Source organism: Populus trichocarpa, chromosome 1 (assembly GCF_000002775.5).
Source record: "Populus trichocarpa isolate Nisqually-1 chromosome 1, P.trichocarpa_v4.1, whole genome shotgun sequence".
NCBI classification, from domain to species: domain Eukaryota; kingdom Viridiplantae; phylum Streptophyta; class Magnoliopsida; order Malpighiales; family Salicaceae; genus Populus; species Populus trichocarpa.
This window is the reverse complement of record NC_037285.2, coordinates 27796785-27821143: the sequence shown is the minus strand read 5'-3', so window position 1 is coordinate 27821143 and position 24359 is coordinate 27796785. Positions and strand designations below refer to the sequence as shown.

General features: G+C 33.0%; 5 protein-coding genes across 5 annotated transcripts; 4 read left to right on the top strand and 1 right to left on the bottom strand.

Moving 5' to 3' along the window:
• The first annotated feature begins 1474 nt into the window (after positions 1–1474).
• On the top strand, positions 1475–4600 carry LOC7463832 (40S ribosomal protein S8). The gene is made up of 5 exons (XM_002299890.4): positions 1475–1605; positions 1686–1758; positions 2659–2992; positions 4021–4190; positions 4316–4600. Exons 1-5 carry the CDS (start codon positions 1602–1604, stop codon positions 4395–4397), a joined length of 663 nt encoding a protein of 220 aa, XP_002299926.1. The 5' UTR covers positions 1475–1601; the 3' UTR covers positions 4398–4600.
• A 1227-nt stretch (positions 4601–5827) lies between these two features.
• Positions 5828–7432, top strand: LOC7463831 (uncharacterized). Its single transcript, XM_002299889.4, has 3 exons — positions 5828–5996; positions 6082–6134; positions 7034–7432. Exons 1-3 carry the CDS (start codon positions 5906–5908, stop codon positions 7154–7156), a joined length of 267 nt encoding a protein of 88 aa, XP_002299925.4. The 5' UTR covers positions 5828–5905; the 3' UTR covers positions 7157–7432.
• A 5407-nt stretch (positions 7433–12839) lies between these two features.
• On the top strand, positions 12840–15796 carry LOC7480062 (protein PNS1). The gene is made up of 5 exons (XM_002299888.4): positions 12840–12991; positions 13099–13413; positions 13867–14778; positions 15102–15335; positions 15483–15796. The coding sequence occupies exons 1-5, from the start codon at positions 12974–12976 to the stop codon at positions 15654–15656; spliced, it is 1653 nt and encodes a 550-aa protein (XP_002299924.4). The 5' UTR covers positions 12840–12973; the 3' UTR covers positions 15657–15796.
• Positions 15797–18213: 2417 nt separating this feature from the next.
• LOC7463830 (N-terminal acetyltransferase A complex catalytic subunit NAA10-like) lies at positions 18214–19657 on the bottom strand. The gene is made up of 2 exons (XM_052449984.1): positions 19258–19657; positions 18214–18712 (listed from the first exon to the last, which is right to left on the bottom strand). The coding sequence occupies exons 1-2, from the start codon at positions 19555–19557 to the stop codon at positions 18428–18430; spliced, it is 585 nt and encodes a 194-aa protein (XP_052305944.1). The 5' UTR covers positions 19558–19657; the 3' UTR covers positions 18214–18427.
• A 3000-nt stretch (positions 19658–22657) lies between these two features.
• Positions 22658–24274, top strand: LOC18109054 (probable transcription factor At3g04930). The gene has a single exon (XM_006387261.3). The coding sequence runs from the start codon at positions 22777–22779 to the stop codon at positions 24016–24018; it is 1242 nt and encodes a 413-aa protein (XP_006387323.3). The 5' UTR covers positions 22658–22776; the 3' UTR covers positions 24019–24274.
• The last annotated feature ends 85 nt before the right edge of the window (positions 24275–24359 follow it).

Below are 24359 nucleotides of genomic sequence, written 5' to 3'. Positions count from 1 at the left end.
TTATTTTGAATAAACTATAAAATTACAAAAAAAATTCAATTTCACCCCCTTTTTATTTTTTTAATATTTCAAATTTAGTTTATATTCTCTTTATTGCTATTTATTTTGTCCGGGATCATTTTTTAGGTTGTTTTGTTTCTTCAATTTCATCATTCTATGATTTTTTTTCTTTCAAATTTGATATTCGTTCTTTTTATTACCATTTATTTTGGCAAATTTTCAAATTGATTTTTTTCACGATTTCTTCCTTTTAAATTAAATTGATTAGGAATTAAGTTTCTTGAACTCTTTATTATTAATTTTTTGCTTGTCCATTTACTGTTGTATTTTTTAATCATATTATTTAAATTATTAATTGAGCCAATAACTCGAGTTTTTGGTTTTTTTGCTTTGACATTTCTTTTTATATTGAAAAATTTTCATTCTACCCATGGAGTAGCTAGTTATTATATTGAAATCTAAAAAAAATTGAAAGTCGGTTTAACAAAAATTTTAATATATATGTTTCGTTGTTTTAAATCAAATATATGTCTTAGTGTGTTTTATTTCCTTGGTCAATTTTAAAGCTATAAGTTCAAGCAGAGGTGTCGTGGTATTTTCTTTAATGGGCCTGGCCCTTTACTATATCTTTTTTATTTTTTTTTTGCCCCTCGTGAAAAAATTTACTAATTCCGCTTACTTTTCAGTTCTGATAATATTCTTAAATGTTATTATATATTTTTTTTAATTTTAATAATTTGTTCTCAATTATGATATTGAAATAATAATACAAATAATAAATCTTTCAATTAAAATTGTTTTTTATTTTTTAAATATGTTTTAAACATAATTTTATTATATTTATAATTTTTTTAGTTTTTAATCACACATGTTACTATTTTGAAATTTTTATTAGCTTGCTTTTACAATTATATAATATTTTTTTAATAAAAAATAATTTTAGTTAAAACATTGTACTCATTGAAACAAACAATACATATTTCGATAGAAAATTTTTTTCTCAATAAAAAATAAAATTTAAAATAATTATATTTTAAGATCTAATAATAATAACAAATAATGCAATGAAAGTTAACACATTTTTTTCTAGGCTTAAGGAATTTATAGTAAAACCGCAGTATAACATGAGAATACAAACTACTGTCACCTAACGTAGTTGAATCGTATTATTATACAGTTCTAGCACCTATATTTTTATTTAGACTCTATTTATTATTATGGTTCAATCTGTTTTTAGATTTTTTAAGATTTAAATTAGTTTTTTTAACTTTTTTGAATAGTTCAGATATAAATATTTAAAAAATAATTTTAAATAATTTAAAAAATATTATTTTAATATATTTTTAAGCCAAAAAAATATTTTTAACTTTAGTTTATCATGAAAGTAAAATTAAATTAATTTTATATTTTTAATGTAATTGACAGCTTAACAACCCAAGACGCTGTCGTTTATTGAGCAACGTGAGGGCAAGCTAGTAATTTAAACGAACTAGGGTTTTATATTCTAGGAGCAAAGCCTCAGTCCCTTCCAGTCGTCTCGTCTCAAACCGTAGCACCAGCAGCTCTGTGCAGAGAAACCTCAAAATCTTATCTCTGCAAAAATGGGTAACTAATCTCTTTTCTCATATACTTCTTTTTCCAACTTGGAGATGTTAATAATTCAAAACTTTGCACGGATTGATTAGGGATTTCTCGTGATTCTATGCACAAGAGGAGGGCGACTGGAGGAAAGAAGAAAGCCTGGAGAAAGAAGAGAAAGTAAGACGTTCTCTAACACTATCTTTTATAGCAAAAACCGCACTTTTTTTAAGTATTTTTTTTCCGTTCTGATTCGTGGAAAATTTTTGGTGATCTTATATCAATGTGCACCAAGTGTTTGAAATTTTTGCTCTGTACTTTGTTTCTTAGATGTGCATGCGGGTTGAAATCCCGCTGATTTGGGTCAACTAGTCGCTTGCCGGTGATTATTTCTAGTCTGTCTTGCATCTTGTTTGCCTGATATTTTATGTATGAAGCCGTTTGTCCACTACTTAGGTAAAAGTCATCTAAGAAAGAAAAAGGTCTACAAACATTGCATATGACAGAAATTAGAGAAGCTTTGAGAGCCCATTGTATTCGGTACTCTTAAAGTATGAGAAGCACGATCCTTATTTTTATTTAAAACTATTATCTTGGACATTGGGAGTTCAGAAAAAAAGTTTTGAACAAATTTTCCACTTAATATAAAATTGGGATCAGCAAATTTTTTAAAAAACAAACATGCTCTGACCCTTTTTCTCAAGCTCGCCTTGCTGGTGTTTCTTTTTGCACTTTTTGTTTGGTCAAGAAAATGAGAATTTTGTATCCTCTGTTGTAATTAATTATTGGTCATCAGAAAGGAACTTTGCTGTTCTGGCCCTTCAATGAAAGGAAGCAGTTCATTTAATATTAATTTTTTTCCTGGTGGGTTCCTTTGAAAAATAAAGCTTTAAGCTTGATAAGGTTTGTTGTTGCATCCACTAGTTTTAGTATCCTCTGTGTCAAAAGCAGGCATGTGTTCTGCTTAAATGATGAATTCCAGACCGATTTAATTTGTAAAAGTTACAAATTGTGCAAGATGTTGGTTGATTTATATTTTTTGGTGTACCTAATTGTATTCATGTCGTTTACCTCTTGAAGGTATGAGCTCGGAAGGCAACCTGCAAGCACTAAGCTCTCTAGCAACAAGACAGTTAGGAGGATTCGGGTTCGAGGAGGAAATGTGAAGTGGCGTGCTCTGAGACTTGATACTGGAAACTACTCATGGGGGAGTGAGGCTGTGACCCGAAAGACCAGGATTCTTGATGTGGTGTACAATGCATCTAACAATGAGTTGGTCCGTACTCAGACTTTGGTGAAGAGTGCCATTGTTCAGGTTGATGCTGCACCTTTCAAGCAGTGGTATCTCCAGCACTATGGTGTGGACATTGGTCGCAAGAAGAAAACCGCACCAGCTGCCAAGAAGGAAGGAGAGGTAGGATCTTTGCCTTTAATACTATTTTATAGTATTCTTCTATGCTGGTTTTTTGTTTTGCGTGCAATGCCGCATGTATTGCTATTGCTGTGGGCATGGGTAGTTAATTTTTCCTCTGTTGATTTTAAAACCTGGAACACTGTGCTAATCCCACTCATTGTTATTTTCACTCCATGATCTTATGAAATGGCTAAACTAACCCTCTATTTATTTTCATAAATTGAAGTTTTTGGCTAAATGAAAACTAATGACTTCCTAACATAGAACTAAACAAAATAAATTAAATGCTAAATTTAAAATTGTATATTCATGGCATTTTTAATGAATTTTTTTTTTCATTTGAATTGACATTTATTACAAAATGGAGTGTTACTCTTTTTTTCATTTAATTTATAACTAATGTCTCGTCATACAAATACTATTTTTATAAGATGTTATTAGTTCACTCATTCTTATTTAGCATATTAATGATTTTTATTTGATTGAAATTGACTTTTCAAAAAAAATATGATGTTTAAAATATATGAAATTTAAATGTAAAGAAAGAAACTACAAGACGGTTAGTTTGGTCACTTAACAAAATTTTGGAATGGTAATCGCGCCACTTGCAGTTTTTAATAGATTTTAATCCATTGCAAGTTTTTTCCACGCTGATGTGTTAGTTGCCACTTCTATTGGCTAGCTTTTGTTCATGTGAGATTCTTATCTGGTGTGCAATTCAACAAGTTTTTGCTTGGTGTCTAGAGTTGGTTTTAGATTTTTTCAAGTGCTTATCACTTCAATACATAAATGTGAGAGGGATCATATTTATGCTATTTGGAAACATGAAGAGGTGATGCTGCTTAATGTTAATCGATTGTCCATATATGGAGATTTTAACTGCTTTGATAATTATTTTTCACTCATTCTGAAAATTTATATCTGATGCTTTTGTGCCTTTTGAGTGTATGAGCATTACTTATGCTACTGGTATGTTTTGCTGGTAATTTAAGTTTGAAATGTCCATAAACTTCTCTATTGATTTATAGGATGGTGAGGCTGCTGTTGAGGAGGAGAAGAAGAGCAAGCATGTCCAGAGAAAGCTGGAGAAGAGACAACAGACTCGCAAGCTTGACCCGCATATCGAAGAACAATTTGGTAGTGGTCGTTTGCTAGCTTCTATTTCATCACGTCCTGGTCAGTGTGGGCGAGCTGATGGGTATGTTACTTCTGTTGTTCTTTTAGTCTGTCAGATATGGTTTGTATAAGACATCGCAAAAGAATGTTTGTTAAGTTTCAAGTTTAATTTCTCATCTCATCATAATGTATGTCCTTTGGTTACAGATACATCCTGGAGGGCAAAGAATTGGAGTTTTACATGAAGAAGATACAGAGGAAGAAGGGCAAGGGAGCTGGGGCTGCCTAGAGTTTTGTTATTTGAATTTTCTTTTCACATCAGTTATCTATTTTCACCTTATTTTACTTCATTTTGGATTTGCAACTTATGATGGGAAATTAAACTTCAAGCTAGACCTGTCATTTGAATTTTTAGTAGAATATTTGGTGTCGTGCACCACACATTAAGATTGTTGTGTGTTGAGTTGAATGATGATGGGCTTCTTAGCGGAATCCTACTCCTGACCTGGTCACTAGTCGTCGTTATACCTGCGCTTGCACGAGATTGATCCGAATCATTCATATGCATGATGCGATACACTTGAAATCATGCATTTGCTAAGCTATAGAATGGATTCTCTGATATTTTCTACCAAGCGGCAGTATTTTTCAGAACCTGTATAATTTTTTTTGTAGATAGGACTTCTACAATATCTTGTAGTGTTGATCGATTAAGCCCAGCTTAGAATCATCTGCCATTGAGTTAGGGATTTGATGCATGCTTTGTTTTAAACATGCATGCAAAACTTGTTGCTACCTTTGGTCACCTAGCCTTGAAGAACACCAAAATTGAAAGTGATTGCTGTAGAGATGGAAAGCATTACAGAAAAAAAAATCCCATCAAGAAGCATAGTCGATTGTGTTCGGGTAATTTACCGAAGTGAAGCACTATAAGATTCCAAGTTGTCTCGAAATTTTATGCATTATTTTCAGATTTCTTCTGCACAAGCTATTCCCAATTCACACTTAAATGTTGAATTTTTTCCAGTTGCCGGACCTTCATCGAGAGTGGAGGTTATTTTATAGGTTAATAGGCTGCGTGGTGGTTGAATCTGATACGAAGAAAATCCTCCGAGCCGACAAAATATCAGACACTCCATGAATATACGTTAAATGAATGGAACAAAAGAAGAACAGCTTCAATTAGATACTGTAAGAGTAGAAACATGAGCAAAGAAAACATTTCTCAAATGATTTAGTTTGGGTTGTCTCGAAAACACTTGTTCACCTTAAGATCTGTCTTCATGTTTGAATCTCGCCATCAACTTTTTTAAAAAAGTACTATATGTATATCTTATTAATTTGTTAAAACATTTCAATTTTTGATCATGCTAGAATATATAATTGATGAGATAAATACAAATATTTATTAATATATAATTGATTCATATATTTTTTAGGAAAAAGCGATATAGAAAGTATGGAAAATTTATTGTTGAGCTAGCTAAATTAAATGTGTGTTTATTATTTTGATGTAAAATATTTTTTAAAAGTGTTTTTTATATAAAAACTAATTAAAATATTTTTTTATTTTAATTTCAACATATTAAAATATTAAAGAGCATTAAAATAAAATACTAATTTAATATTTTATCAAGTTAAATTCATATTTAAAATACAGTTCCATGAAAAAATCTGATTTTTTTTCAGAAAAAGGGCCGGTTAAACTACACGTCGGTTTTGCAACAGATGTGGCAAAGGAATAAAACCCTAAAAAGCCACGGGAGGAGCAGGAAGTGAAAAACCCTAATTTTTGCGATGACACAGAAAAACAGTCTGTTCAAAGGCCAACAGAAGAGGAAAACAGTCCCTCCTAATCGACATGGCAAAACTCCTCACATCCGCAAAGGTCTGCTTTTCTTACGCGCAATCTTTATTATCTTTTTATTTCTTAGTTTCAATAAATAAATTAGTAAGTTTTGATTTTTTCTCAGGGAAGAGATTTGTAAAGCCATCAAAGGTCACAGAGGAGATGGATGCTGATAGGGTATGATTTCTCAATTTTGTAAAAACATTACCGCTTAATATTTGTAATAAATAAATAAATTTTACTCCGCATTTTTTTTTCTCTAATTTCCGGTTTCGTAAAATGCACTTTGATTTGCTGAAGAGTGTAAACCCAAGATAAACTTAGTTCTTTGGGTGATAATTATGCGTCAATTACTGATTATCACAGTTGGCGGTGAGTATGAGCTGACGCTATAACTTCTCCAGTGTTGTAAGTGTGGCTGGCTCAGCTATTCCCTTCATGCAGCCGTCGAAGAATTTTCATTATGACATGCATTTAGTTTTTTCCTGCTGCCCAATCTGATTGTTGCTGAGATGTAAAGAATGATTATTTCCCATATGATTAACTGAGATCGTGCCATGCGACTGTTCTTTTAGAATCCAAGCCAGTTGTCTGTTCCATCTTTGTATTCCCTTGAAACCTGCATTCTGTTATGGTGAAATGCCTTGTGCTGAAGAATTCAAATTATTTAATCAAGGATTTTCTCTTGGATGTAGTAGTAAATTCTACTGTGAAATATTGAAATGGCCGTTGTATGATATTTCCATGATCCCTAAGGTGGCGATCATTCAACTTCATTTGATTTTAATATGAGCTTGGATCATATAAGATAACCTCAAAGTTTGTAACATGGCAAGTAGGCTGAAGTTAGCCTCTACCTGCTTATTTTATAGTAAATCAGTAAAAATAGATTCTTTTATTGCTCCTCAAATGTGTACAAGTTGGTTTTGTTTTACAGTTGCATGAGGAGAATCACGACTATTGCCGTCAATGTATTATGTAACTGTATGTTATGTGCATGATGACCTTTTGTTGGATGCATTTGAATCTTGTTATGCTTCACTCATTGCTTGTCTTTCTTATCTGATGCTGGCCAGGAGCTAAGCAAGTTCATCAACAACTGCAATGAGATCAAAGCAGCTACTGCTGCCAACAAGGAAGGTGGCCAGCTGAGTATTGTCAAGCCACCCACAGAAACTGCAAGTGCTGCAAAGAAGTAAACCTGATGCTGTGCAAAATGTATGCTATAGAGAATTACATATTTTGAGCCTGTTTGATATTTTAAATTGCTTGTGCTGTGAGGTCATATTCTTCCTGGTTCTTTTCTGCAGCTTTTCAGTTCTTGTGTCCGATACCAATCAATTTTGATTGCATATTACGATTGAATATGAGCAGTTGTTAACTGACTGAGATATAAGCGATTGATTAGGTTGCAATGTAAAACAATTTTATTTTTGTTGCTGCTATCTAAAGTTCTTTTCAGGCCTGTGGTGCCACCATGGTGTGTTTTTTTTTTAATTAACTTAGGTGTTCGGATCAGCTTGTATGTATCTTGATTAATTTTACGGATCCTAAAATTAAATACCATATAATACTTAAGTGATCATTATATTAACACTAAATGATTTAAATATGAAATCATAGAAAAAATAAATCTCTTACCATTACCATTGTAGTATCTCCTTCCGTACTACCTCCATGATTGACTCTTTAGTTTATAATTAGATGCGGGTGAAAATGTTGCCAAATTGACAGTTCTGACTGTACTGTTGCTTCTAATTTGGTCTATCGCTAGATAAATTGTGCCGGGAGCTGGGATAATGTTTTTTATGGCTTAAAAAAAAATCCACCTGAAATATTAATTTATATTTATGAAATTACCCAATCACACCTCACCTCATATAAGAATTACAAAGAAACCATGAAGGAAAACTGAAAGTGCCCCTACCTCCGATGTTAATAGAGATTATTTTTTATAGGCATTCAAGTAATTTACCGGTACAAAAGGTACAAAAAAAAATTATAAAGCCTGAAAAGCCTCTAATCCAAGAGGATTTGTTTTATTCTTCAAGGGCCTTCTAGTAATTACATTGTAGTTAAAAAAATATGAAATTACCTATTAACCTCTAAACCCATGCTTGCCCACTAAGATAACCTATGCTTGCCCACCTAGATAAAGTGTAATTTTTTCTGAAAGAAAACTTTTCTTTTCAGCTTTTTGGGGTAAATTTAATTAAGTTGTTCAATGGAACCCCTTAAAAAAAAAAAAAAAACATTTCGGTAAGAAACCGAGTTTCGGTTTGTTTTGTTTTTAAAAGGGGCTGGGAGATTACTGCCATGGCCATAAAATATTGGTTTAAAATGCTGTAACAATATAAACACTATTCTTCCCTTCCGGGTAAGAGGTAACGGATTCCGATCAGAATCTTGACGGGGATGGGAGCCGAGGGAGAATGTTATCTCCCTTGTTTAAGTAAGGGAAATTTCTAGCTGCCATCCCCGAACAAAAGCAAAGGGTGGCTCGGCTAGCCAGTTGTTGCTGTGTCGTCATGTTCCACTGCGACTGTTCAGAGAGAGAGAGAGAGAGGGGACAAAAAGTGAGGTGGATCCAAGTCATCCATGCCATCTCAAACAGACCCACACCGACAGACCACCCGATTGCCACTATAAAGCATGGTGGATGCTTAACTGTCTTGCAAGTTTACGTTAAAGCTATCATTCCCCTCTTTCTCTTGCCAGATAGTATAGTAGAAAGGAGAGGTCGTCGGCCTCTCTCTTGACCACGGAGCAGCCCTCTTTAACGTCCTGCCAGAAACTGGTCCTCTCAATATTGTTGATTAAAGAAGCATTCATTACTCTTAAAAAAACGAAAGAAGAAGAAGAGGAAGCTTATATTCTCTCTTCTAATGCACATTAAACTCATTAATTGTCATTCCTCTGTTACTCTTTTATATTAAAAAAAATTTCTATTGAAGAAATAAAATATTTATAAATATAAAAAATAAACTATTTTAATAAAAAAAATATAATTTAAATTTTTAGATCTAAAATGTTAAATTAAATTTTTATGATGTTTTATTGTTTATAAGTAATTTATAAATTTGGATTTTTATTTAAAATACTTCAAGGATAATTTAAATATTTTTTTAATAAAAAATAAAAAAAATTATAAATCTCAATCATTTTAATTATCATCTGCTCAGACCAAACTTGGTTAGGTCAACATGAGCGTCAGGCCAAAATCACATGGGTCGATGTAAGCGTCAAACCCAAGGCTCCGGGGTTTGGTATGGTTGCCAGACCTGAGCCCAGGTCTAGCATGGACCCAAGCGCTCGGGTCTTGCAAACAATGTCAAACCTAAGGTGCGGTGGTTTAGTTTTGGGTCTGACAGCCATAACAAACATGCTTAATTTGACAAAAAACAAACAAAGAGAACAATTGTGGACAACCATGTCAAACCCAAAAAACTTAGGTATAACAAACATGCCTAATTTGACAAACAACAAATAGAGAGAACAATTGTGCATTTTAATTGTTAGGAAAGAGAAAAGTAAGAAAAAAAGCAAACAATCAATCATTGGCGGCAATCCAATCATTATTTGTTTACACGCGTCACACCATGTGGAAAAAGACGCGACTACGCATTCAATGAGATGACGGAGACTAGATTTGTCCACTAGAAAGCATCACACACGCCTTCTTAATGGCGCAAGGCCACTCACTTATTGGGGAAAAAGAAGCTAAAAAAACATCTTGTAAAATGATGAGAAATTAAAAGTAAAACTACTATTTCAATTCACAAACAAAGTATCTCTTGATCTACAGTTATTTTCCTATATCATTTAGTTTTTGTTATTAAGTAATACTCTAAAAGTCGTGGGAAAACTACTGTAGCTTTCCCACGCCTTTCACTTTCCCATCTTTAATCACTTTCCCATTCCCATCTTTAATCACTTTCCCATTCTTAATATATTATATTATTATAATTATTGTATATTATTATATTATATTATATACTAAAAATTAAATGAAACGGTAAATTGTTTTTTTTAATTTTTTTTGTTTTTTTAATGAATTTTTTTGTTTAATCCCGGATTTGATGGGTTAGTCTGGTTTGACAAGGTAACCCATATTTTTTAAAAAAAAAATTTCATTTAGTTTAGTTTGTTAATGTTAAATTTTTTTATATTTAATTATCAGACTTTCATGACATGTATCCCGGACTTAACGGGTTAACTTGGTTTGACGGGTTAACCCAGTTAATTTTGGGTAAACCCGTCAATTGTTTTTTTCTATTTAGTTATCAAACTTTCATGACGCGAATCCCATGTTTGACGGGTTAACCTGATTTGAAGGGTTAACCCAGTTAATTCAGATTTTTTTTCTTTTTCTTTATTAGTTTTCTTCTTCCTATTGGTTTTTTTTCCTTTGTTTTTTCTTTTTAATTAATCTATTTAATTATCACACTTTTATAACACGACCTTATAGCCAGATCCAAATCCAATGCTCTAAGATCCGGTGTTGCAGCCAGACTCACTTAAACTTAAATCATGTAAGTTTAATGTTATTATTAATATTATAAATAGTATTCTTGGGTCAAACGTTGCAACTAGACCCAAGGCTTTTGGGTATATCTTTGCAGAAAGACCTAACAATCTTAGATCTTAGCATTTTTTGATATTTTTTATGCAAGAAAAAAAATTTAACCTGTGGCGTATGCCTTTGTTTTTTTTTTCTTTCTTTTTAAGCCTTTTACTTTGAATAGCACGGTACAATCCACAATGAAAAATCTTATGTCTTTAGTTTATTTTTTTTTCTATAGTTTCTTAATATTAAATTTTTTCTGTTTAATTATCAGACTTTCATGACACGGATCCAAGGTTTGATGGTTTAACCCAGTTAATTCAGATTTTTTTTTCTTTTTCTTCATTAGTTTTTTCTTTCCTATAGATATTTTTCTCTTTGCTTTTTCCTTTTTAATTAATCTTTTTTTTAAATTTAGTTCATTAATATTAAATCTTTTTTCTATTTAGTTATCACATTTTCATGACACGAATCCCAGGTTTGACGGGTTAACCTGATTTGGCGAGTTAACCCAATTGATTCAGATTTTTTTTCTTTCTGTTGCTTTTTTTTATTATTAATCTATTTAATTATCACACTTTTATGACACGACCTTGCAGCAAGACCTACATCCAATGCTATTGGGTTTGGTATTGCAGTCAAATCCACTTAAACTTGGATCATGCAAGTTTAATGTTATTATTAATATTATAAATATTACTATTAGGTCAGACGTTGCAGTCAAACTCAAAACTCTTTGGTATAGCTTTGTAGAAAGACCTAACACTTTTAAATCTTAATTTTTTTTTTATATTTTTTATGCAAAATAAATTGACCCGCAGCATCGCGCGGGTAATGTAACTAGTATATATATATATATAATGAGTGTAATTCAAAGTGTATTATGTTGAATAATATTTAAGAAGATATATAAGAAAATAAGTAAAAAAAACAATTTCTTATGCTGAAGCAACCTATATCAAGGCCATTTAAATTATTCAAAAGTTCATAGTAATATAGGAGTTGAATTATATATTGCTTTATCATTTATTATTTTTCAATTAGTTATTTTTTAATAGAAGTACAAAATCAAGTGACATGATAATATTTTTAAATACAAAAATCGAGAATAATTAAGAATTTAAACATGACGTGCACCAGGAAAACAAACTATATTATACATATATTTTTTTAAATTATTACCTTTTTATCTTAATTTCAAAATAAAAGTTTTCTAAACTCAATTTCAATTAATAAAAAAAATTAAAATTAATACCTAGTTATAAAAAAAATAAAATAATATAAGATCTGGATTAAATATTTTTTATATAGATATATGATCTATTATTATTATTATTATTATTATTATTATTTATGTTCAAACATGATAGGAATAATATTTATAAACATAACCATGATAGCATATAAACGATATTATATAATATAGTCAAATCAGTAAATAATTAATTACATATTAATAATCTAGGAACTAAAATTATATTACATCGCTTATAAAAGGTAAAGCCAACGCTAGCAAAAAATAACGGTAAAAAACATCACTAACAACAACACACAAACCGAAGAAAAAAAAACGATAATATGTGAATTTCGTTGCACAACACAAAACAACAACATCAATATATATATATTATTTAAAATGTTTTTTATTTAAAAATATATTAAAATGTTTTTTTATTTTTTAAATTTTATTTTTGATATAAGTAAATGAAAATAATGTGAAAATATTAAAAAACATAATTTAATATAATTTTTTAATTTTTTTTCAAAAACAATTATTTTCTAAAAAAAGGCTGTGCCTCTTATCATTTTGAATCATGTCTGTACTTTTCCTGCATCAAAGTCAATCTCCACCCTTCTTTTGCTATCATCATCAACCCATCAGAAAGAATCTAAGCCGTCGATCACATCATCTCTTCCTTACAGTGTCTGTATACACGCAGTATAGACAAACCTCTCTGCACGTGCTTTGTTCATTAATGATAGCAATATCTAGCAGAGGTGTCAAAAAAAAAAGCCTCAGGTGTAATATTTGTATTATTTTATGTAACTTTACTCGTTAAAATAGAATAATATAAATATTATAAATTATAATAAATTAAAAATATAACCCATGAATATAACCCATCAAGTTTATAATTTATAAAATATAAAAAGTTAGCATCCAATTACGAGTTTACACCTGATCCAGCCCTAATATCCAAGTCCCTGCAAGATCTCTCTCATTCGTGCGTGTATTACACTTAATAAAAAGGCGCGTCGTTTCTGCAACATTCAGAGACTATGAGTTAATGCATTAAAAGCATGTTGTCAAAACTATATAAAAAAATTTAAAAAAAATGAAAAAGACATATCCGTCACTTCAAAATATTACATACATACAAAATCCAACAACATTTCTATACAAGCATAACATTTCCACACCATAACAGCCACCGTAGCCACCACCACCGTTATGGGGGCTTCAGAACCTGTAAGATAGGATCATGAATTATCTGCACTTTATCTTTATGTTTTATTAACACCAATATTAGTGTCTTGTTTGAGTTGCTAACAGTTTCAAGCTTTTAATTTTTTTAGGTGGTAGAGAGAGAGGGTGAAAGGAGAGAGGAGGGAGAAGAAGAAGATAAGGGGGAGGAGGAAGGAAATGAGAGGAAAGAAGAGGAGAAAGATGTGGAGAAAGGACAAGTGCTGGGTGTTAAAGAAAAGGTGATAGACAACAGTAACATTGGTGTCAATAATGATCTACCTAACCGGCTGGGAGATTCTCATGTGGCAATGATGCAGAGGTTGAACCCAACAAATCCTTTGAGGATTGTCATCAATGGCTCTTCCAGAATGCCTACTCCTTCTCCTTCTCAGACTTCTCTGCCTCGGTCTACACCAACCCCACAAGTAAGTTTCTTGCTTTGGAAATTACTAGTGTACAAGATGGCGTCAGCTCTCTTTCCTTTTTCGTTTTCCTTTTGTTTTAAGGTCATGATTTTTAGTTGATTTTTTTTAAGGTGTTTACGTTTTTAATTTACTAGTGATCAAATTCGTTGATTACGAAGAAATTTTGAAGATTTCTTACTAGACACATTTTCCAAGTTTTATTTCATTTAGTCAAACTGTTTTGAAAAGGCAATTAATTTGAACTTCATTTAGTATGTTTATAGGTTATAGAAAGCCAGAAAGGTGTCATAAATTCTTGATCGTTTTTCAATTCAGTTATGTAAATTTAACAATCGTCAAGTTATATGCTCCCTTACTCTCTCTCTCTCTCTCTCTGGCAAAAAGTAGAAGCTTTTACTGATTTTTCAAGTTACTAGCTGAAATATTTTTTGGGTTCTTCCTCCTTCTGACCAGCCATCGCTAACAACATTGAATTCAAGAAGATACACAAACAGAATATCTCTGTTTCTGTTTGTCCTGCACATGGTTGTCGCTGTTGGACTGGTATCTTTTCTTATATTCAAGGGAATTCAAGGATTGACAGAAGCTTCGGATAGTGTGAAAAGAAAAGAGAGGAGGATATTGAAGTTCTACCTCCCACAAGTTGAAACCGCATCTCTATTAAGCATCACCCTTGCGTTTGTTTGGCAAAAGGCAGTTAGACAATGGCCTAAATTCATGGTTCAGTTCATATTATGGAGCTCTTTTTTACTGTCGTTATCAGCTGGAATTCTTTTAATTTGCTTCCAAAGGGCTACTACTGATGGTGTTGGAGTTTGTCTTATTGCCTTTTCAATTGGCAATGGCTTGTATGCCTGTTGGGTTACTCAAAGAATTGGGTTTTGCAGCAAGATTCTGATCAAATCACTGGAACCGGTTCCGAAATTCCGTGATTTGAACCAACCCACTTATTGTATGCTTGGAGTTGGATTCTTGTGGATGTCTCTTTGGATTTTAGCCGTGATTGGAGCCATGAATTTCTACTTTACTCCTTTGATCATTATTGCACTGGTGTTGAGCTTGGCTTGGACTGCAGAAGTTATGAGGAATATAGTTAATTTGACAGTTAGTAGGGTAATTGCTCTGTATTATCTTCGAGGAATGCAATCCAGCAGTCAATTTTGTTTCCAAAGAGCTTTAACTCGGAACCTTGGAAGTGCTTGTCTGGGGTCTCTATTTGTGCCTGCTATTGAAGCACTGAGAATTGTTGCTCGGGGTTTGAATTTGCTAGAGGGGGAGGATGAGTTCATGTTTTCTTGTGCTCATTGCTGTCTTGGAATTATGCAGTCTATCTTCAGATATGGAAATGGCTGGGCCTTTGTACAGGTAATATCTCTTTTAAAACTTAACCCCAACAAATTTGCTTACCTTTTGCTGTGTTTCTTGTTAGAAATTGAAGGGGCACTCTGCCCGAACTGAAACTAATGTATAATCTGGCATTGCAAAACAAATTAGTTTTGCCTAATTTTTTGCCAGTTCACAGACTTTTTTTGGTGCTGTTTCTGATAGCTTAGTTACCTGTCACTTGTCCAAGACATCATCTCTAATATTTATTTAGTCCATGCCACATTGCCTGTGGACTCAATTCTTTGTCAGAGAATGGCACATTACCAACCCAGAATGATTGATCGCTTAAACCATTGTTGCAGATAGCTGCATATGGAAAAGGGTTTGTGCAGGCATCACAAGACACCTGGCAACTCTTCGAAAGACGCGGAATGGAATCCATTGTTGACTTGGACATAACCAGCTCGATTTGCTTCCTCACAGGTGTTTGCAGTGGATCTATTTGCGTAATTGTTGTGGCTGCCTGGACTGCCAAAGTGCATCAAACCTTCACTGCCACTCTCTCGCTCCTGTCCTTCTTCATTGGATACCTCATGGTTGGTGGCAGCTCTTACTTGACAAACATTACTTTATTTGTCTGTGTTTGGATCACGTGATCAAATTGGATATTCTATAATCTGTAACAGAATCTTTTCAATCAGCAAGTTGATTAACACAATTCATTGTTTAATTTGATTTCTCAGACCAGGATTGCCATGGCATTGCCGCATGCCTGTGTGAGCTGTTACTATGTTTGCTACGCAGAAAATCCTGATCCCAGGTTGTTTGATCGAATCATCAAAGATCAACAGGACATGATGAACTCGGATCGCGGAGTGGTCATGCCCATACCCCGCAGATTTTCAACTAACTCATGAGCTGAGGCGACCCCGCAGGGATTCCAAATCAACAAGGCTATAATGACTAAAGTGTCTTTGGTCCTGTCCCTTGTATCATAGTAGCGCTTACACTTTTAGGATATTCCTCGGAAGTAATTGAGATAAAAGCTTCATCACCATATATTATTTCTTCTATATGCTAAAACAACCCATCATTGCCTAGCCTAGCTGGACATTAATCCTTCATGTGATCTTGTAGGTTGCAAGGGGCATGATCGAGACTCTCTTCGTGATCTTTAATATTAAATATGGTGTTGGGTAATCTAAGATGATGCTCAGAACAGGCAAAGTGTTAGGGTTTACGAAAATATAAAAAATGACACGAACAAGCAACGAGCCAACAACAGAGCCTCCATCGCCGCAAACTAGTTGGAGGCTATATAAATCGTGCTGTGCCACGACTCCTCCCACTTCCATTATCAAACCTAACATATAATTATAAAAATCTCTTCCCAGAACACAACTCTGCAAAGAATACAAGTAGTTATGTGGCTTTACAGATTCATGTCTGATGTCTGATGCAATCAATACATACCGAGTAAAATTACCTTACCTTTCTTGGAATCCTCAAAGAGAACATGTCGAAAGTCGAATATGACAGCCACCAAAACTGGTGGGGCAAGGCACTGTTTTTTTGTTTTTCCCAATGTTTCAATTATTGCCCATCCAGCTGAGGGGGGGTGTGTGTGTGTGTGTGTGGTGGAGAAGGATTGCTTTTATTTTTTATTTTTAGGATTTTTAAAAATATTTTTGATTTAAAAAATATTAAATTGATATTTTAAAATATTTTTGATAGTTTTAATATACTGATTTTAAAATTTAAAAAAATTATTTTAATATATTTATAAATAAAAAATTATTTTATTTTCCATCACAATTACAGCCACATAACTGGAAATATAAAATTGTAGCTTTTATTGCCGTGCACAGCTAACAAACAAATTCGAGATTTATAACTGGATTAGAAACAAAGATTTCGGTTTCTCTTCTCTCGCGTGAGCTTATGGGTTTTTGATAATGATCTTTTTTTTTTTTTTTTTTTGTCTATATTCTTCCAGCAGCATCATCCGTTGACTCAGACTTGGCTCAAAAAACCCTAAAACACCAATGAATCATGTCACGAATAATTGATAGCATCTGACGTCTTTTTTTTTTTCCTTTTTTTTTTTATCTATGTTTCTTGAATATACAATAAGATAATGGATAATTTTAAACATTAATAAAATATAATATTTTATATGTATTTGTTTTTGCTACATGATGTTTTTTAAAATATATTAAAATAATTTTTAAATTTTTTTTTTTATTTTCAACATTAACATATTAAAATTATTTAAAAATAATTTAAAAACATGAGTTATCACAATATTAAACTGATAATAGTCATGTAAATAATTTTTTTATTTTTTTTAAATATCCTACTTTAAAATATATTAGCATAGTTAGTTGATTAGATCAAGTTCCTTCTTTTTTTAAAAAAAAGAAATTGTTTTTGGCACTCTTTGTTTGGTAAATGGATCTCATTTTTACGGAAAAAATATTTTGCATACTATTTTGGATGGACCCCGTCCTTAATTTATTTTTCGGCAGCTACTCAACCCTTCAAACATCAAAATATCATCACTTATTGTTATTTAAGTCAATGGAATTTTTTTTTTTTTTTGCAAATCACTCTCGAGAGGTCCTACCTAGTGAAAGGTAGATTGGCTCAAACAGTTCTTTGGACGTCCCAAAATGGTGAAAAATTGCGGAAAAAAAATCACTTCTCCAAAAAAAATAAAAAAAAAAGCGAAAGTAATACATTTGAAAAATAGCACATTTAATAAATTAACGCAACCTGCAAATCCCCCGCCCCAAATATATAGTTTTTTTAAAAAAAATCTTTAATTGTGTTATTAAAACTGATGATGTACAAATAAACATGAATTATACCTTTTCTAAATAAAGTTATTTCTTCACGCTATTTTAAAAAATGACCCTAACATGGTGGTGTTTTGGTGCAGAAACCTCGGGAAATTATCAAACTCTGTGAAGTATTGGGGTGGCGTTAAATAGGAAATTGAAAATGCACCAAAATCTATCATCAACTCCCACTACAAAATGATAACATCTACTGACACGCCAACCTTTCCATAGCAATTAATCCTGTTCAGATATCAGCATCTACAACACATAATAACTAACTAGCATATTGAAGGACCATGGTTCAAAATGACATGAAGCAAGGGTTCCTATAGTCACATGCACAAGAACACCAGTGAGAGGGACATCGAGGTCTTGACAAAATCTAAAAATCATCACAAATCTCCAACTCTTATTTCATCTGGAGTAACTTGGAAGAGATGATTCGCGGGGATAGACAGAAACAAAATTATCAATCAGTTCACAGCGTTTGGGAAAGAAAACACATGGGATAGGTGGTGCAAATGCTGTATCCTAATGGTAGTAGTAAAATCCATACTGTATAGTAGCAGCAGCAGATTCTCAAAATTGCAAGAAAAAGAAAAAAAAAACACTCTCAAGAAGAAGGTGCAAATACACACAGCAATGCTAATCCCAATATGCATGGAGGAAGCAGTAAATAGAAATAGCAATGCAACTCCTGGTCTGCCAGTGCATTGTTAACAAGGATGAACAAACTACAATACTCAGTAGTCAGTACAAACAAACAGTATTCCAATTAACATAACAAAAGCATGTAACGCCCACTTCTCCAGTGAGTCAGTTACCTTTCACCATCAACCCATTTTTTATTCCACCTTGGTGCTGGCTTTTGCCTCTGATTTTGATTCTGGTTGAGCTTCCACAGGCCTGGCATCAGCAGAACAACACCCACCACCATGGTGGTGGTGGTGATGGTGGTGGTGACTCTGCTTTACCTTGAACTGCTTCCTCATATCATATGCATCCTCCCCATCTGCATAATACTTAGCCTCCACATCATGAATCTTATAGCCCAATGTTTCAGTATAAAGATTGAATGCTGCCCGATTACTCTTCCTCACATGCAGCGACACGTACTCTGCTCCAAACACCTGTTCCGCAAACTTAAGCAATAAGAAATTGTAAATCGAGCATGATAAAATGCAGATATATGACAATAAAAGAACATAAATCTAATCACTAAAGATAGCCGTGTAGAGCTAAAATGCAAATCAAATGTCAAAATGCCCTCAAAAAATTTCAATCAGATCACAATAAATTACATATATTTTACTGATCAAATAAAAAACATAAGAAAAAATAACTTAAAGGTACCTAAACTAGAAATGGGTATCAATTAATGCATCCACCCTATTGATTGATCTGCAGTTCAATTACATTCCACGTATACTTCCAAATTCTACATAAAACACTGATAAGAAAATCACCAAACATTCCAAAAACAACAAAATCGCAAATTCTCAAAATTTATGCATTTCATCCAACAATTTATCTAAAGAGATAGAACCTAATCAAAGCATTTCATTCATCCATTAGAAATAATCAAAATCTAATGACTAACATCCCTAATTTTTCGTTTGCAAAATCAAGAAAAAAGACTTAAGAAAACAAATGAACTAAAAGCCAAATTTTTGACCTGTTCCATGGCGGTTTGGGCGGCCTTCATGAGCTTGGTAGCGAGGCCAAGCTTACGATGAGTACGGAGGACAGCGAGAGAAGTGATATGACCGTGACATTCGGTAGATTCTTCTTCCATCTTAGCCAGCACGTAGCCAACAATTCGGCCGTTGTAATCTTCGGCGACATAAAGGAGATGCGGCCAAGAGAGGATGTGGTAGAAGTAATATTTCATCTGGTAGTTTTCGGGCAAGCATAGCAAGTTGCATGCTTGCATCGCCAACAAGTCGTCCATCGTCGCCTTCCTTACGCAAACCATGTTGGAGATTTTGATGCAGAGGTTAGGGTTTTTTTTTGTGTGTGATTTTGCCTGCAGGTCTCGTTTCAGTGACGAGGAGAGAGACTTGAGTGTATGGATTGGATGCTTAAATCATAAATAGATGCTTTGGTTAATTATTTGGTTTTGGGTTTCATCTCAAAATGTGATTTGGGCTTTGGGCTTTGGGCTTTGAGCTTCTTTCAATTTATTTATCGACCAGTCCATTGAATAATCCCAACAGTAGCTGTTAAAATAAATTTAAATTCAATTGATAATCGAACAAATTAAATTTATTATACCAATTTGAAATATCATAAAATTAAATTATTTATTTATTCTATCCTTAATTTAAAAATAATTTTGGTTACAAAAATTATTAATTTTTTTTTTACAAAGACTCTTAAAATGACATAAAATTTTATTTGTTAAATCGTTCAAAATATTTTCACTCGAAATGTTGAGAAAAAAAAGAAGAAATATTCCAATAAAAATTCTTAAATCTTTCTTAAATATCTAACTTAGCAGCTACGAAAACGGAACAGGGGCCGGGTTCACCATTCATTAGCCGGGACGCCAAGGGAAGGGTGAGGTGAACCACGCCAAGGGGCTCCATTTAACACTTGGCTTTAGCCAATGGAACTGGTAAACCAAGGCAGTAATTGATCAAATCACTAGAACAAAAGCGAAGGAAGAATCAAAACAGTGCCTGGGCAAGCCATGCCATGACACGAATCAAAACAGCTTTATATTAACCATCTAGGTGGTGGTCCAGTGATAAGAGTTTGGGATCAAGAGGTTTGCTCCCTCTGTGGTCTCAGGTTCAAGCCCTGTGGTTGCTCATATGATGGCCACTGGAGGCTTACATGGTCGTTAACTTCAGGGCCCGTGGGATTAGTCAAGGTGCACACAAACTGGCCCGGACACCCACATTAAACTAAAACAAAAAACAGCTTTATATTAATTCTTATGAAACTATATTATAAGTAACATCTTTTATATTTGTTTTTACCGTTCGGTTCAATCAGTTTTAAAAATCTTAAATCGAAATTTTTTTGGTTTTCTAATTGTTTTTTTTTGTTTTTTTATTCACCCCTAAATTTTACACATTTTTTATAAATTGAATTCCATTTATAATTAAAATCAATAAAAAATAATTTAACCTTGTGAATTAAATTAAATGTTAACATGGTTACAAATAGCCTGTTAGTTTCTTCTAATTGTAAAAGCACCTTAGATCATTCATTTAGTTTCATAACAGATGAAATGAGAATGCTGGAGGTATATGGGTGTTATCGGCTGGAGGAAATTTTTCAGTTGACATTATTGATTTTATGGCTCAATGCTGTACTATTAAGATTACTTCTGCTAACCAATGAATAATATTTTGTGATATCACTTACTCGCCCTACACTGCGAGTCGGATTAAGAATTTTTTATATAAAAAAATATCTTGGTATTGCTAATATTTTTTTCAAGTAGAAAAAATCTTTTAAACCATCTAAGGATTGTTTTAATATGATCCGGTCAATTTGACAGATCTGAAAACAACCAAATAACTGATAAAAAAAATAGTTTGACTCAAAATAAATATTAAATATGATATTTTTATATAAATATTAAGACGATAACATATTGGAATGCTTGATCATGAGACTATAATAACCCCATAAAAAGCAAATTAAAACAAATTACAAAGCCTATTTTTCAATAAATCTAATGTTGAATGATAAAATTGAAAAAAAAAAGAAAAAATAACTCGAGTCAACCCTCTTAAAGAAAGCAAATTGAAATAAATTATGAATTCAAATTCTTAATCAACCCAATGTTAAAAAATATAATTAAAAAAAAATTAAATAAGGACACAAAAAACGACTTAAATCAATTCAAGTTAAGATGCCAAACTCGCGACGCGAGTTAAAAGACGGGGATAACCTCATAACAAAGCAAACAAAAACAAATTATAAAACATAATTTTCAATCAACATAATGTTGAATGATAAAATTGAGAAAAGAAAAAGTTAATGAGAAAAGAGGAAAAAAAACTCAAGTCAACTCGTCAAACTCATGGTCTGAGTCATGAGACTGAGATTACCTCATAAAAAGTAAATTAAAAAAATTATAAAGCCTAACATGAATAAACCTAATGTTGAAAGATAAAATTGAAATTGAAAAACCTATTAACAAAGGACAAAAAAATGACTAAAGTCAAACTCTCAACCTTGTGATCCGAGTCATGAAATGATGATAACCTTATATAAAAAAATCAAAATAAATTACGAAACTTAATTCCTAATCAACATAGTGTTGGATGATTAACTTTTAAAAAAAACCAATTAGAAAAAGAAAAATAAACTTAAGTCAATTGAATTAACCCATTAAATTTGTGGTTCGAGTAATGAGATTGAGATAATTTCATAAAAAATAAATTTAAAATATTATAAAGTTTAATTCTTAATAAACCATTTGAAAGATAAAATTAAATTTAAAAATAAAAATATAAATTATAAAAAAAATCCAAGGAAAGAAAAAATTAATATTATTCCAATTTGTTTTTGTTAATAAAAGTTTCAACTTCTTTTTTCTCTTTTTCCCATTTTACGTTTCTGGTTTGTGCTGGGCTGGGCTGGGCTAGCAGAACAGGTATGAAATTAAATTTCCTGTCGTGACCAGTGAACCCCCCCTCCAGACCCGATTTTGATTCTCTAAAAAAGGCAAATTATATTTCTTGTCCTTTTAGATTTATGAACGTTACACTTCTACCTATATATAGTTTAGAACTTCACAGAACTACTTTTATATTTCTTAAAAAGTTTCAATTTGTCCTTTATTATTAAATAGCTAACGGGACTTGATTTTTTCTCATATTTTATTTTATTTTTTAATAATTTCTTTCTTATTTTTACTCTCAAATTGCTATAGATGTTAATACATCGTAAAAAAGCTTAAGTTTCTCAAAAGAAAAAAAAAGTAGAATATTTAATTATAGGGATAACATGAGATTGTTTTGGAAATTACAAGGATAAAATTGGAGAAAATATTAAATTATAGGGGCCAAATCAAATATTTGATGAATCTATATCGTCAGAAGCGAAGTTTACCATTGTTAAAAAGATTACCACATTTTTCGGGCTATCAGACTTCCCTTCCTCCCCTCTCCAACAACGAAAGTCCAACGCGCAAGGTTTCAACCCTAACCTACCCTCTCTCTCTCTCGCTCCAATGGCAGCGGAGCAAGATGACACCGTATTCGACCAAGATCTCGAGGTTGACGACGAAGATGAAGATGATCAATCTTCTCAATCTCAAAACGACGATCTTGAAGACGATCTTGAAATCGAAAATGATGACACCTTGCCCGAAAACGATGACGTCTTATCCGAAGAATTACTCGAAGACGATGATACCTCCACTTCCGCCGCCGTCCCCACTGCCATCCCCGCTGTCACCATCGCTTCCATCCCTGCTGTCACAACCACCACCACAGCAGTGGCCTCTGATTCCACACCCGATGTATTGAAACGACAACGCGTTCCCCCTGACACGACAATCATCCCCTCTCAAGACTCGAAGAAACCGCAATTCGACGACACCAGGCGGTTATTTCAACGATTATGGACCGATGAAGATGAAATTGAACTACTTCAAGGGTTCTTAGATTACACAACGACAAAAGGTACTGTTAATAATCACCATAACGACACCGCTTTATTCTATGATCAAATCAAGTCGAAACTCCAGCTCGATTTTAACAAGAACCAGCTTGTTGAGAAACTACGTCGTTTAAAGAAAAAGTATCGTAATGTTCTGAATAAGATAAATTCTGGCAAAGATTTTTGCTTTAAATCCCCACATGATCAGGCTACTTTTGAGATTTCGAGGAAGATCTGGAGTTCTACGGGAAAAATCGCGGGTTTTGGTAATGAAGATGGGCACAATTTGGATGATGATGATGGAGGAAACCCTAACCCTAACCCTAACTTCAATAACCATAATGTGATGATGGATGCTGATGTTGCTGTTAAAATTGAGGATCAAAGGTCTACTCCTAGATCAAGAAAACGGTCGCGGTCGCGACCAGTTGTTGGTGTTAGAACGGAGGAGAAGCGTGTGTTGATGAATGATGGGTTCGTGGGGAATGAGACTAATGTTAATGGGGGTGGGAGTGGGAACGGGAATTTGTCGAGTGTGATCGAGGAGACAATGAGGAGTTGTTTGTCGCCTTTGTTTAAGGAGTTGTTGAGCAACATGGCGGGAGCAGGGATGGGTGGTGTTGGTAGAGGCGTTGGGGGATTGGCAATGAATGCGATGCCATTGAGTTTTGGAGTAGGGGATGTAATGATGATGGATGAGAAGTGGAGGAAGCAACATATATTGGAGTTGGAGGTTTATTCCAAGCGGCTGGAGTTGGTGCAGGATCAGATTAGAGCGCAATTGGATGAGTTGCGGTCTATGGGTGTTTAGTTTGTTGATGATGGTACTGTAGGAATCAAGGAGATTTTTCCTTTGGTTATTGATTTAGTGTAGGGGAAGTCACTTTTTTTCTTTTCGGGTTTTTCTGGGGATTCCTTTATCGCTAGTCTTTTTTAACTTTGATAAGATAGTCAATGAATAATGATTTTCTAATTTGTTTAGTGGTTCATAGTTTGTTCTTCTGTAGATATGGTTTGATGCATAGATTGGAATGACTTTTTAGAATAAAAGATACAGGTTTTATTTCGCCGAGAGCATTCATTTTGTTCTGAGTTTTTGTTGTGGTTTTCTTCGTGACATTGTTTTTAGAATCCCATTTTGTGACAAAATAT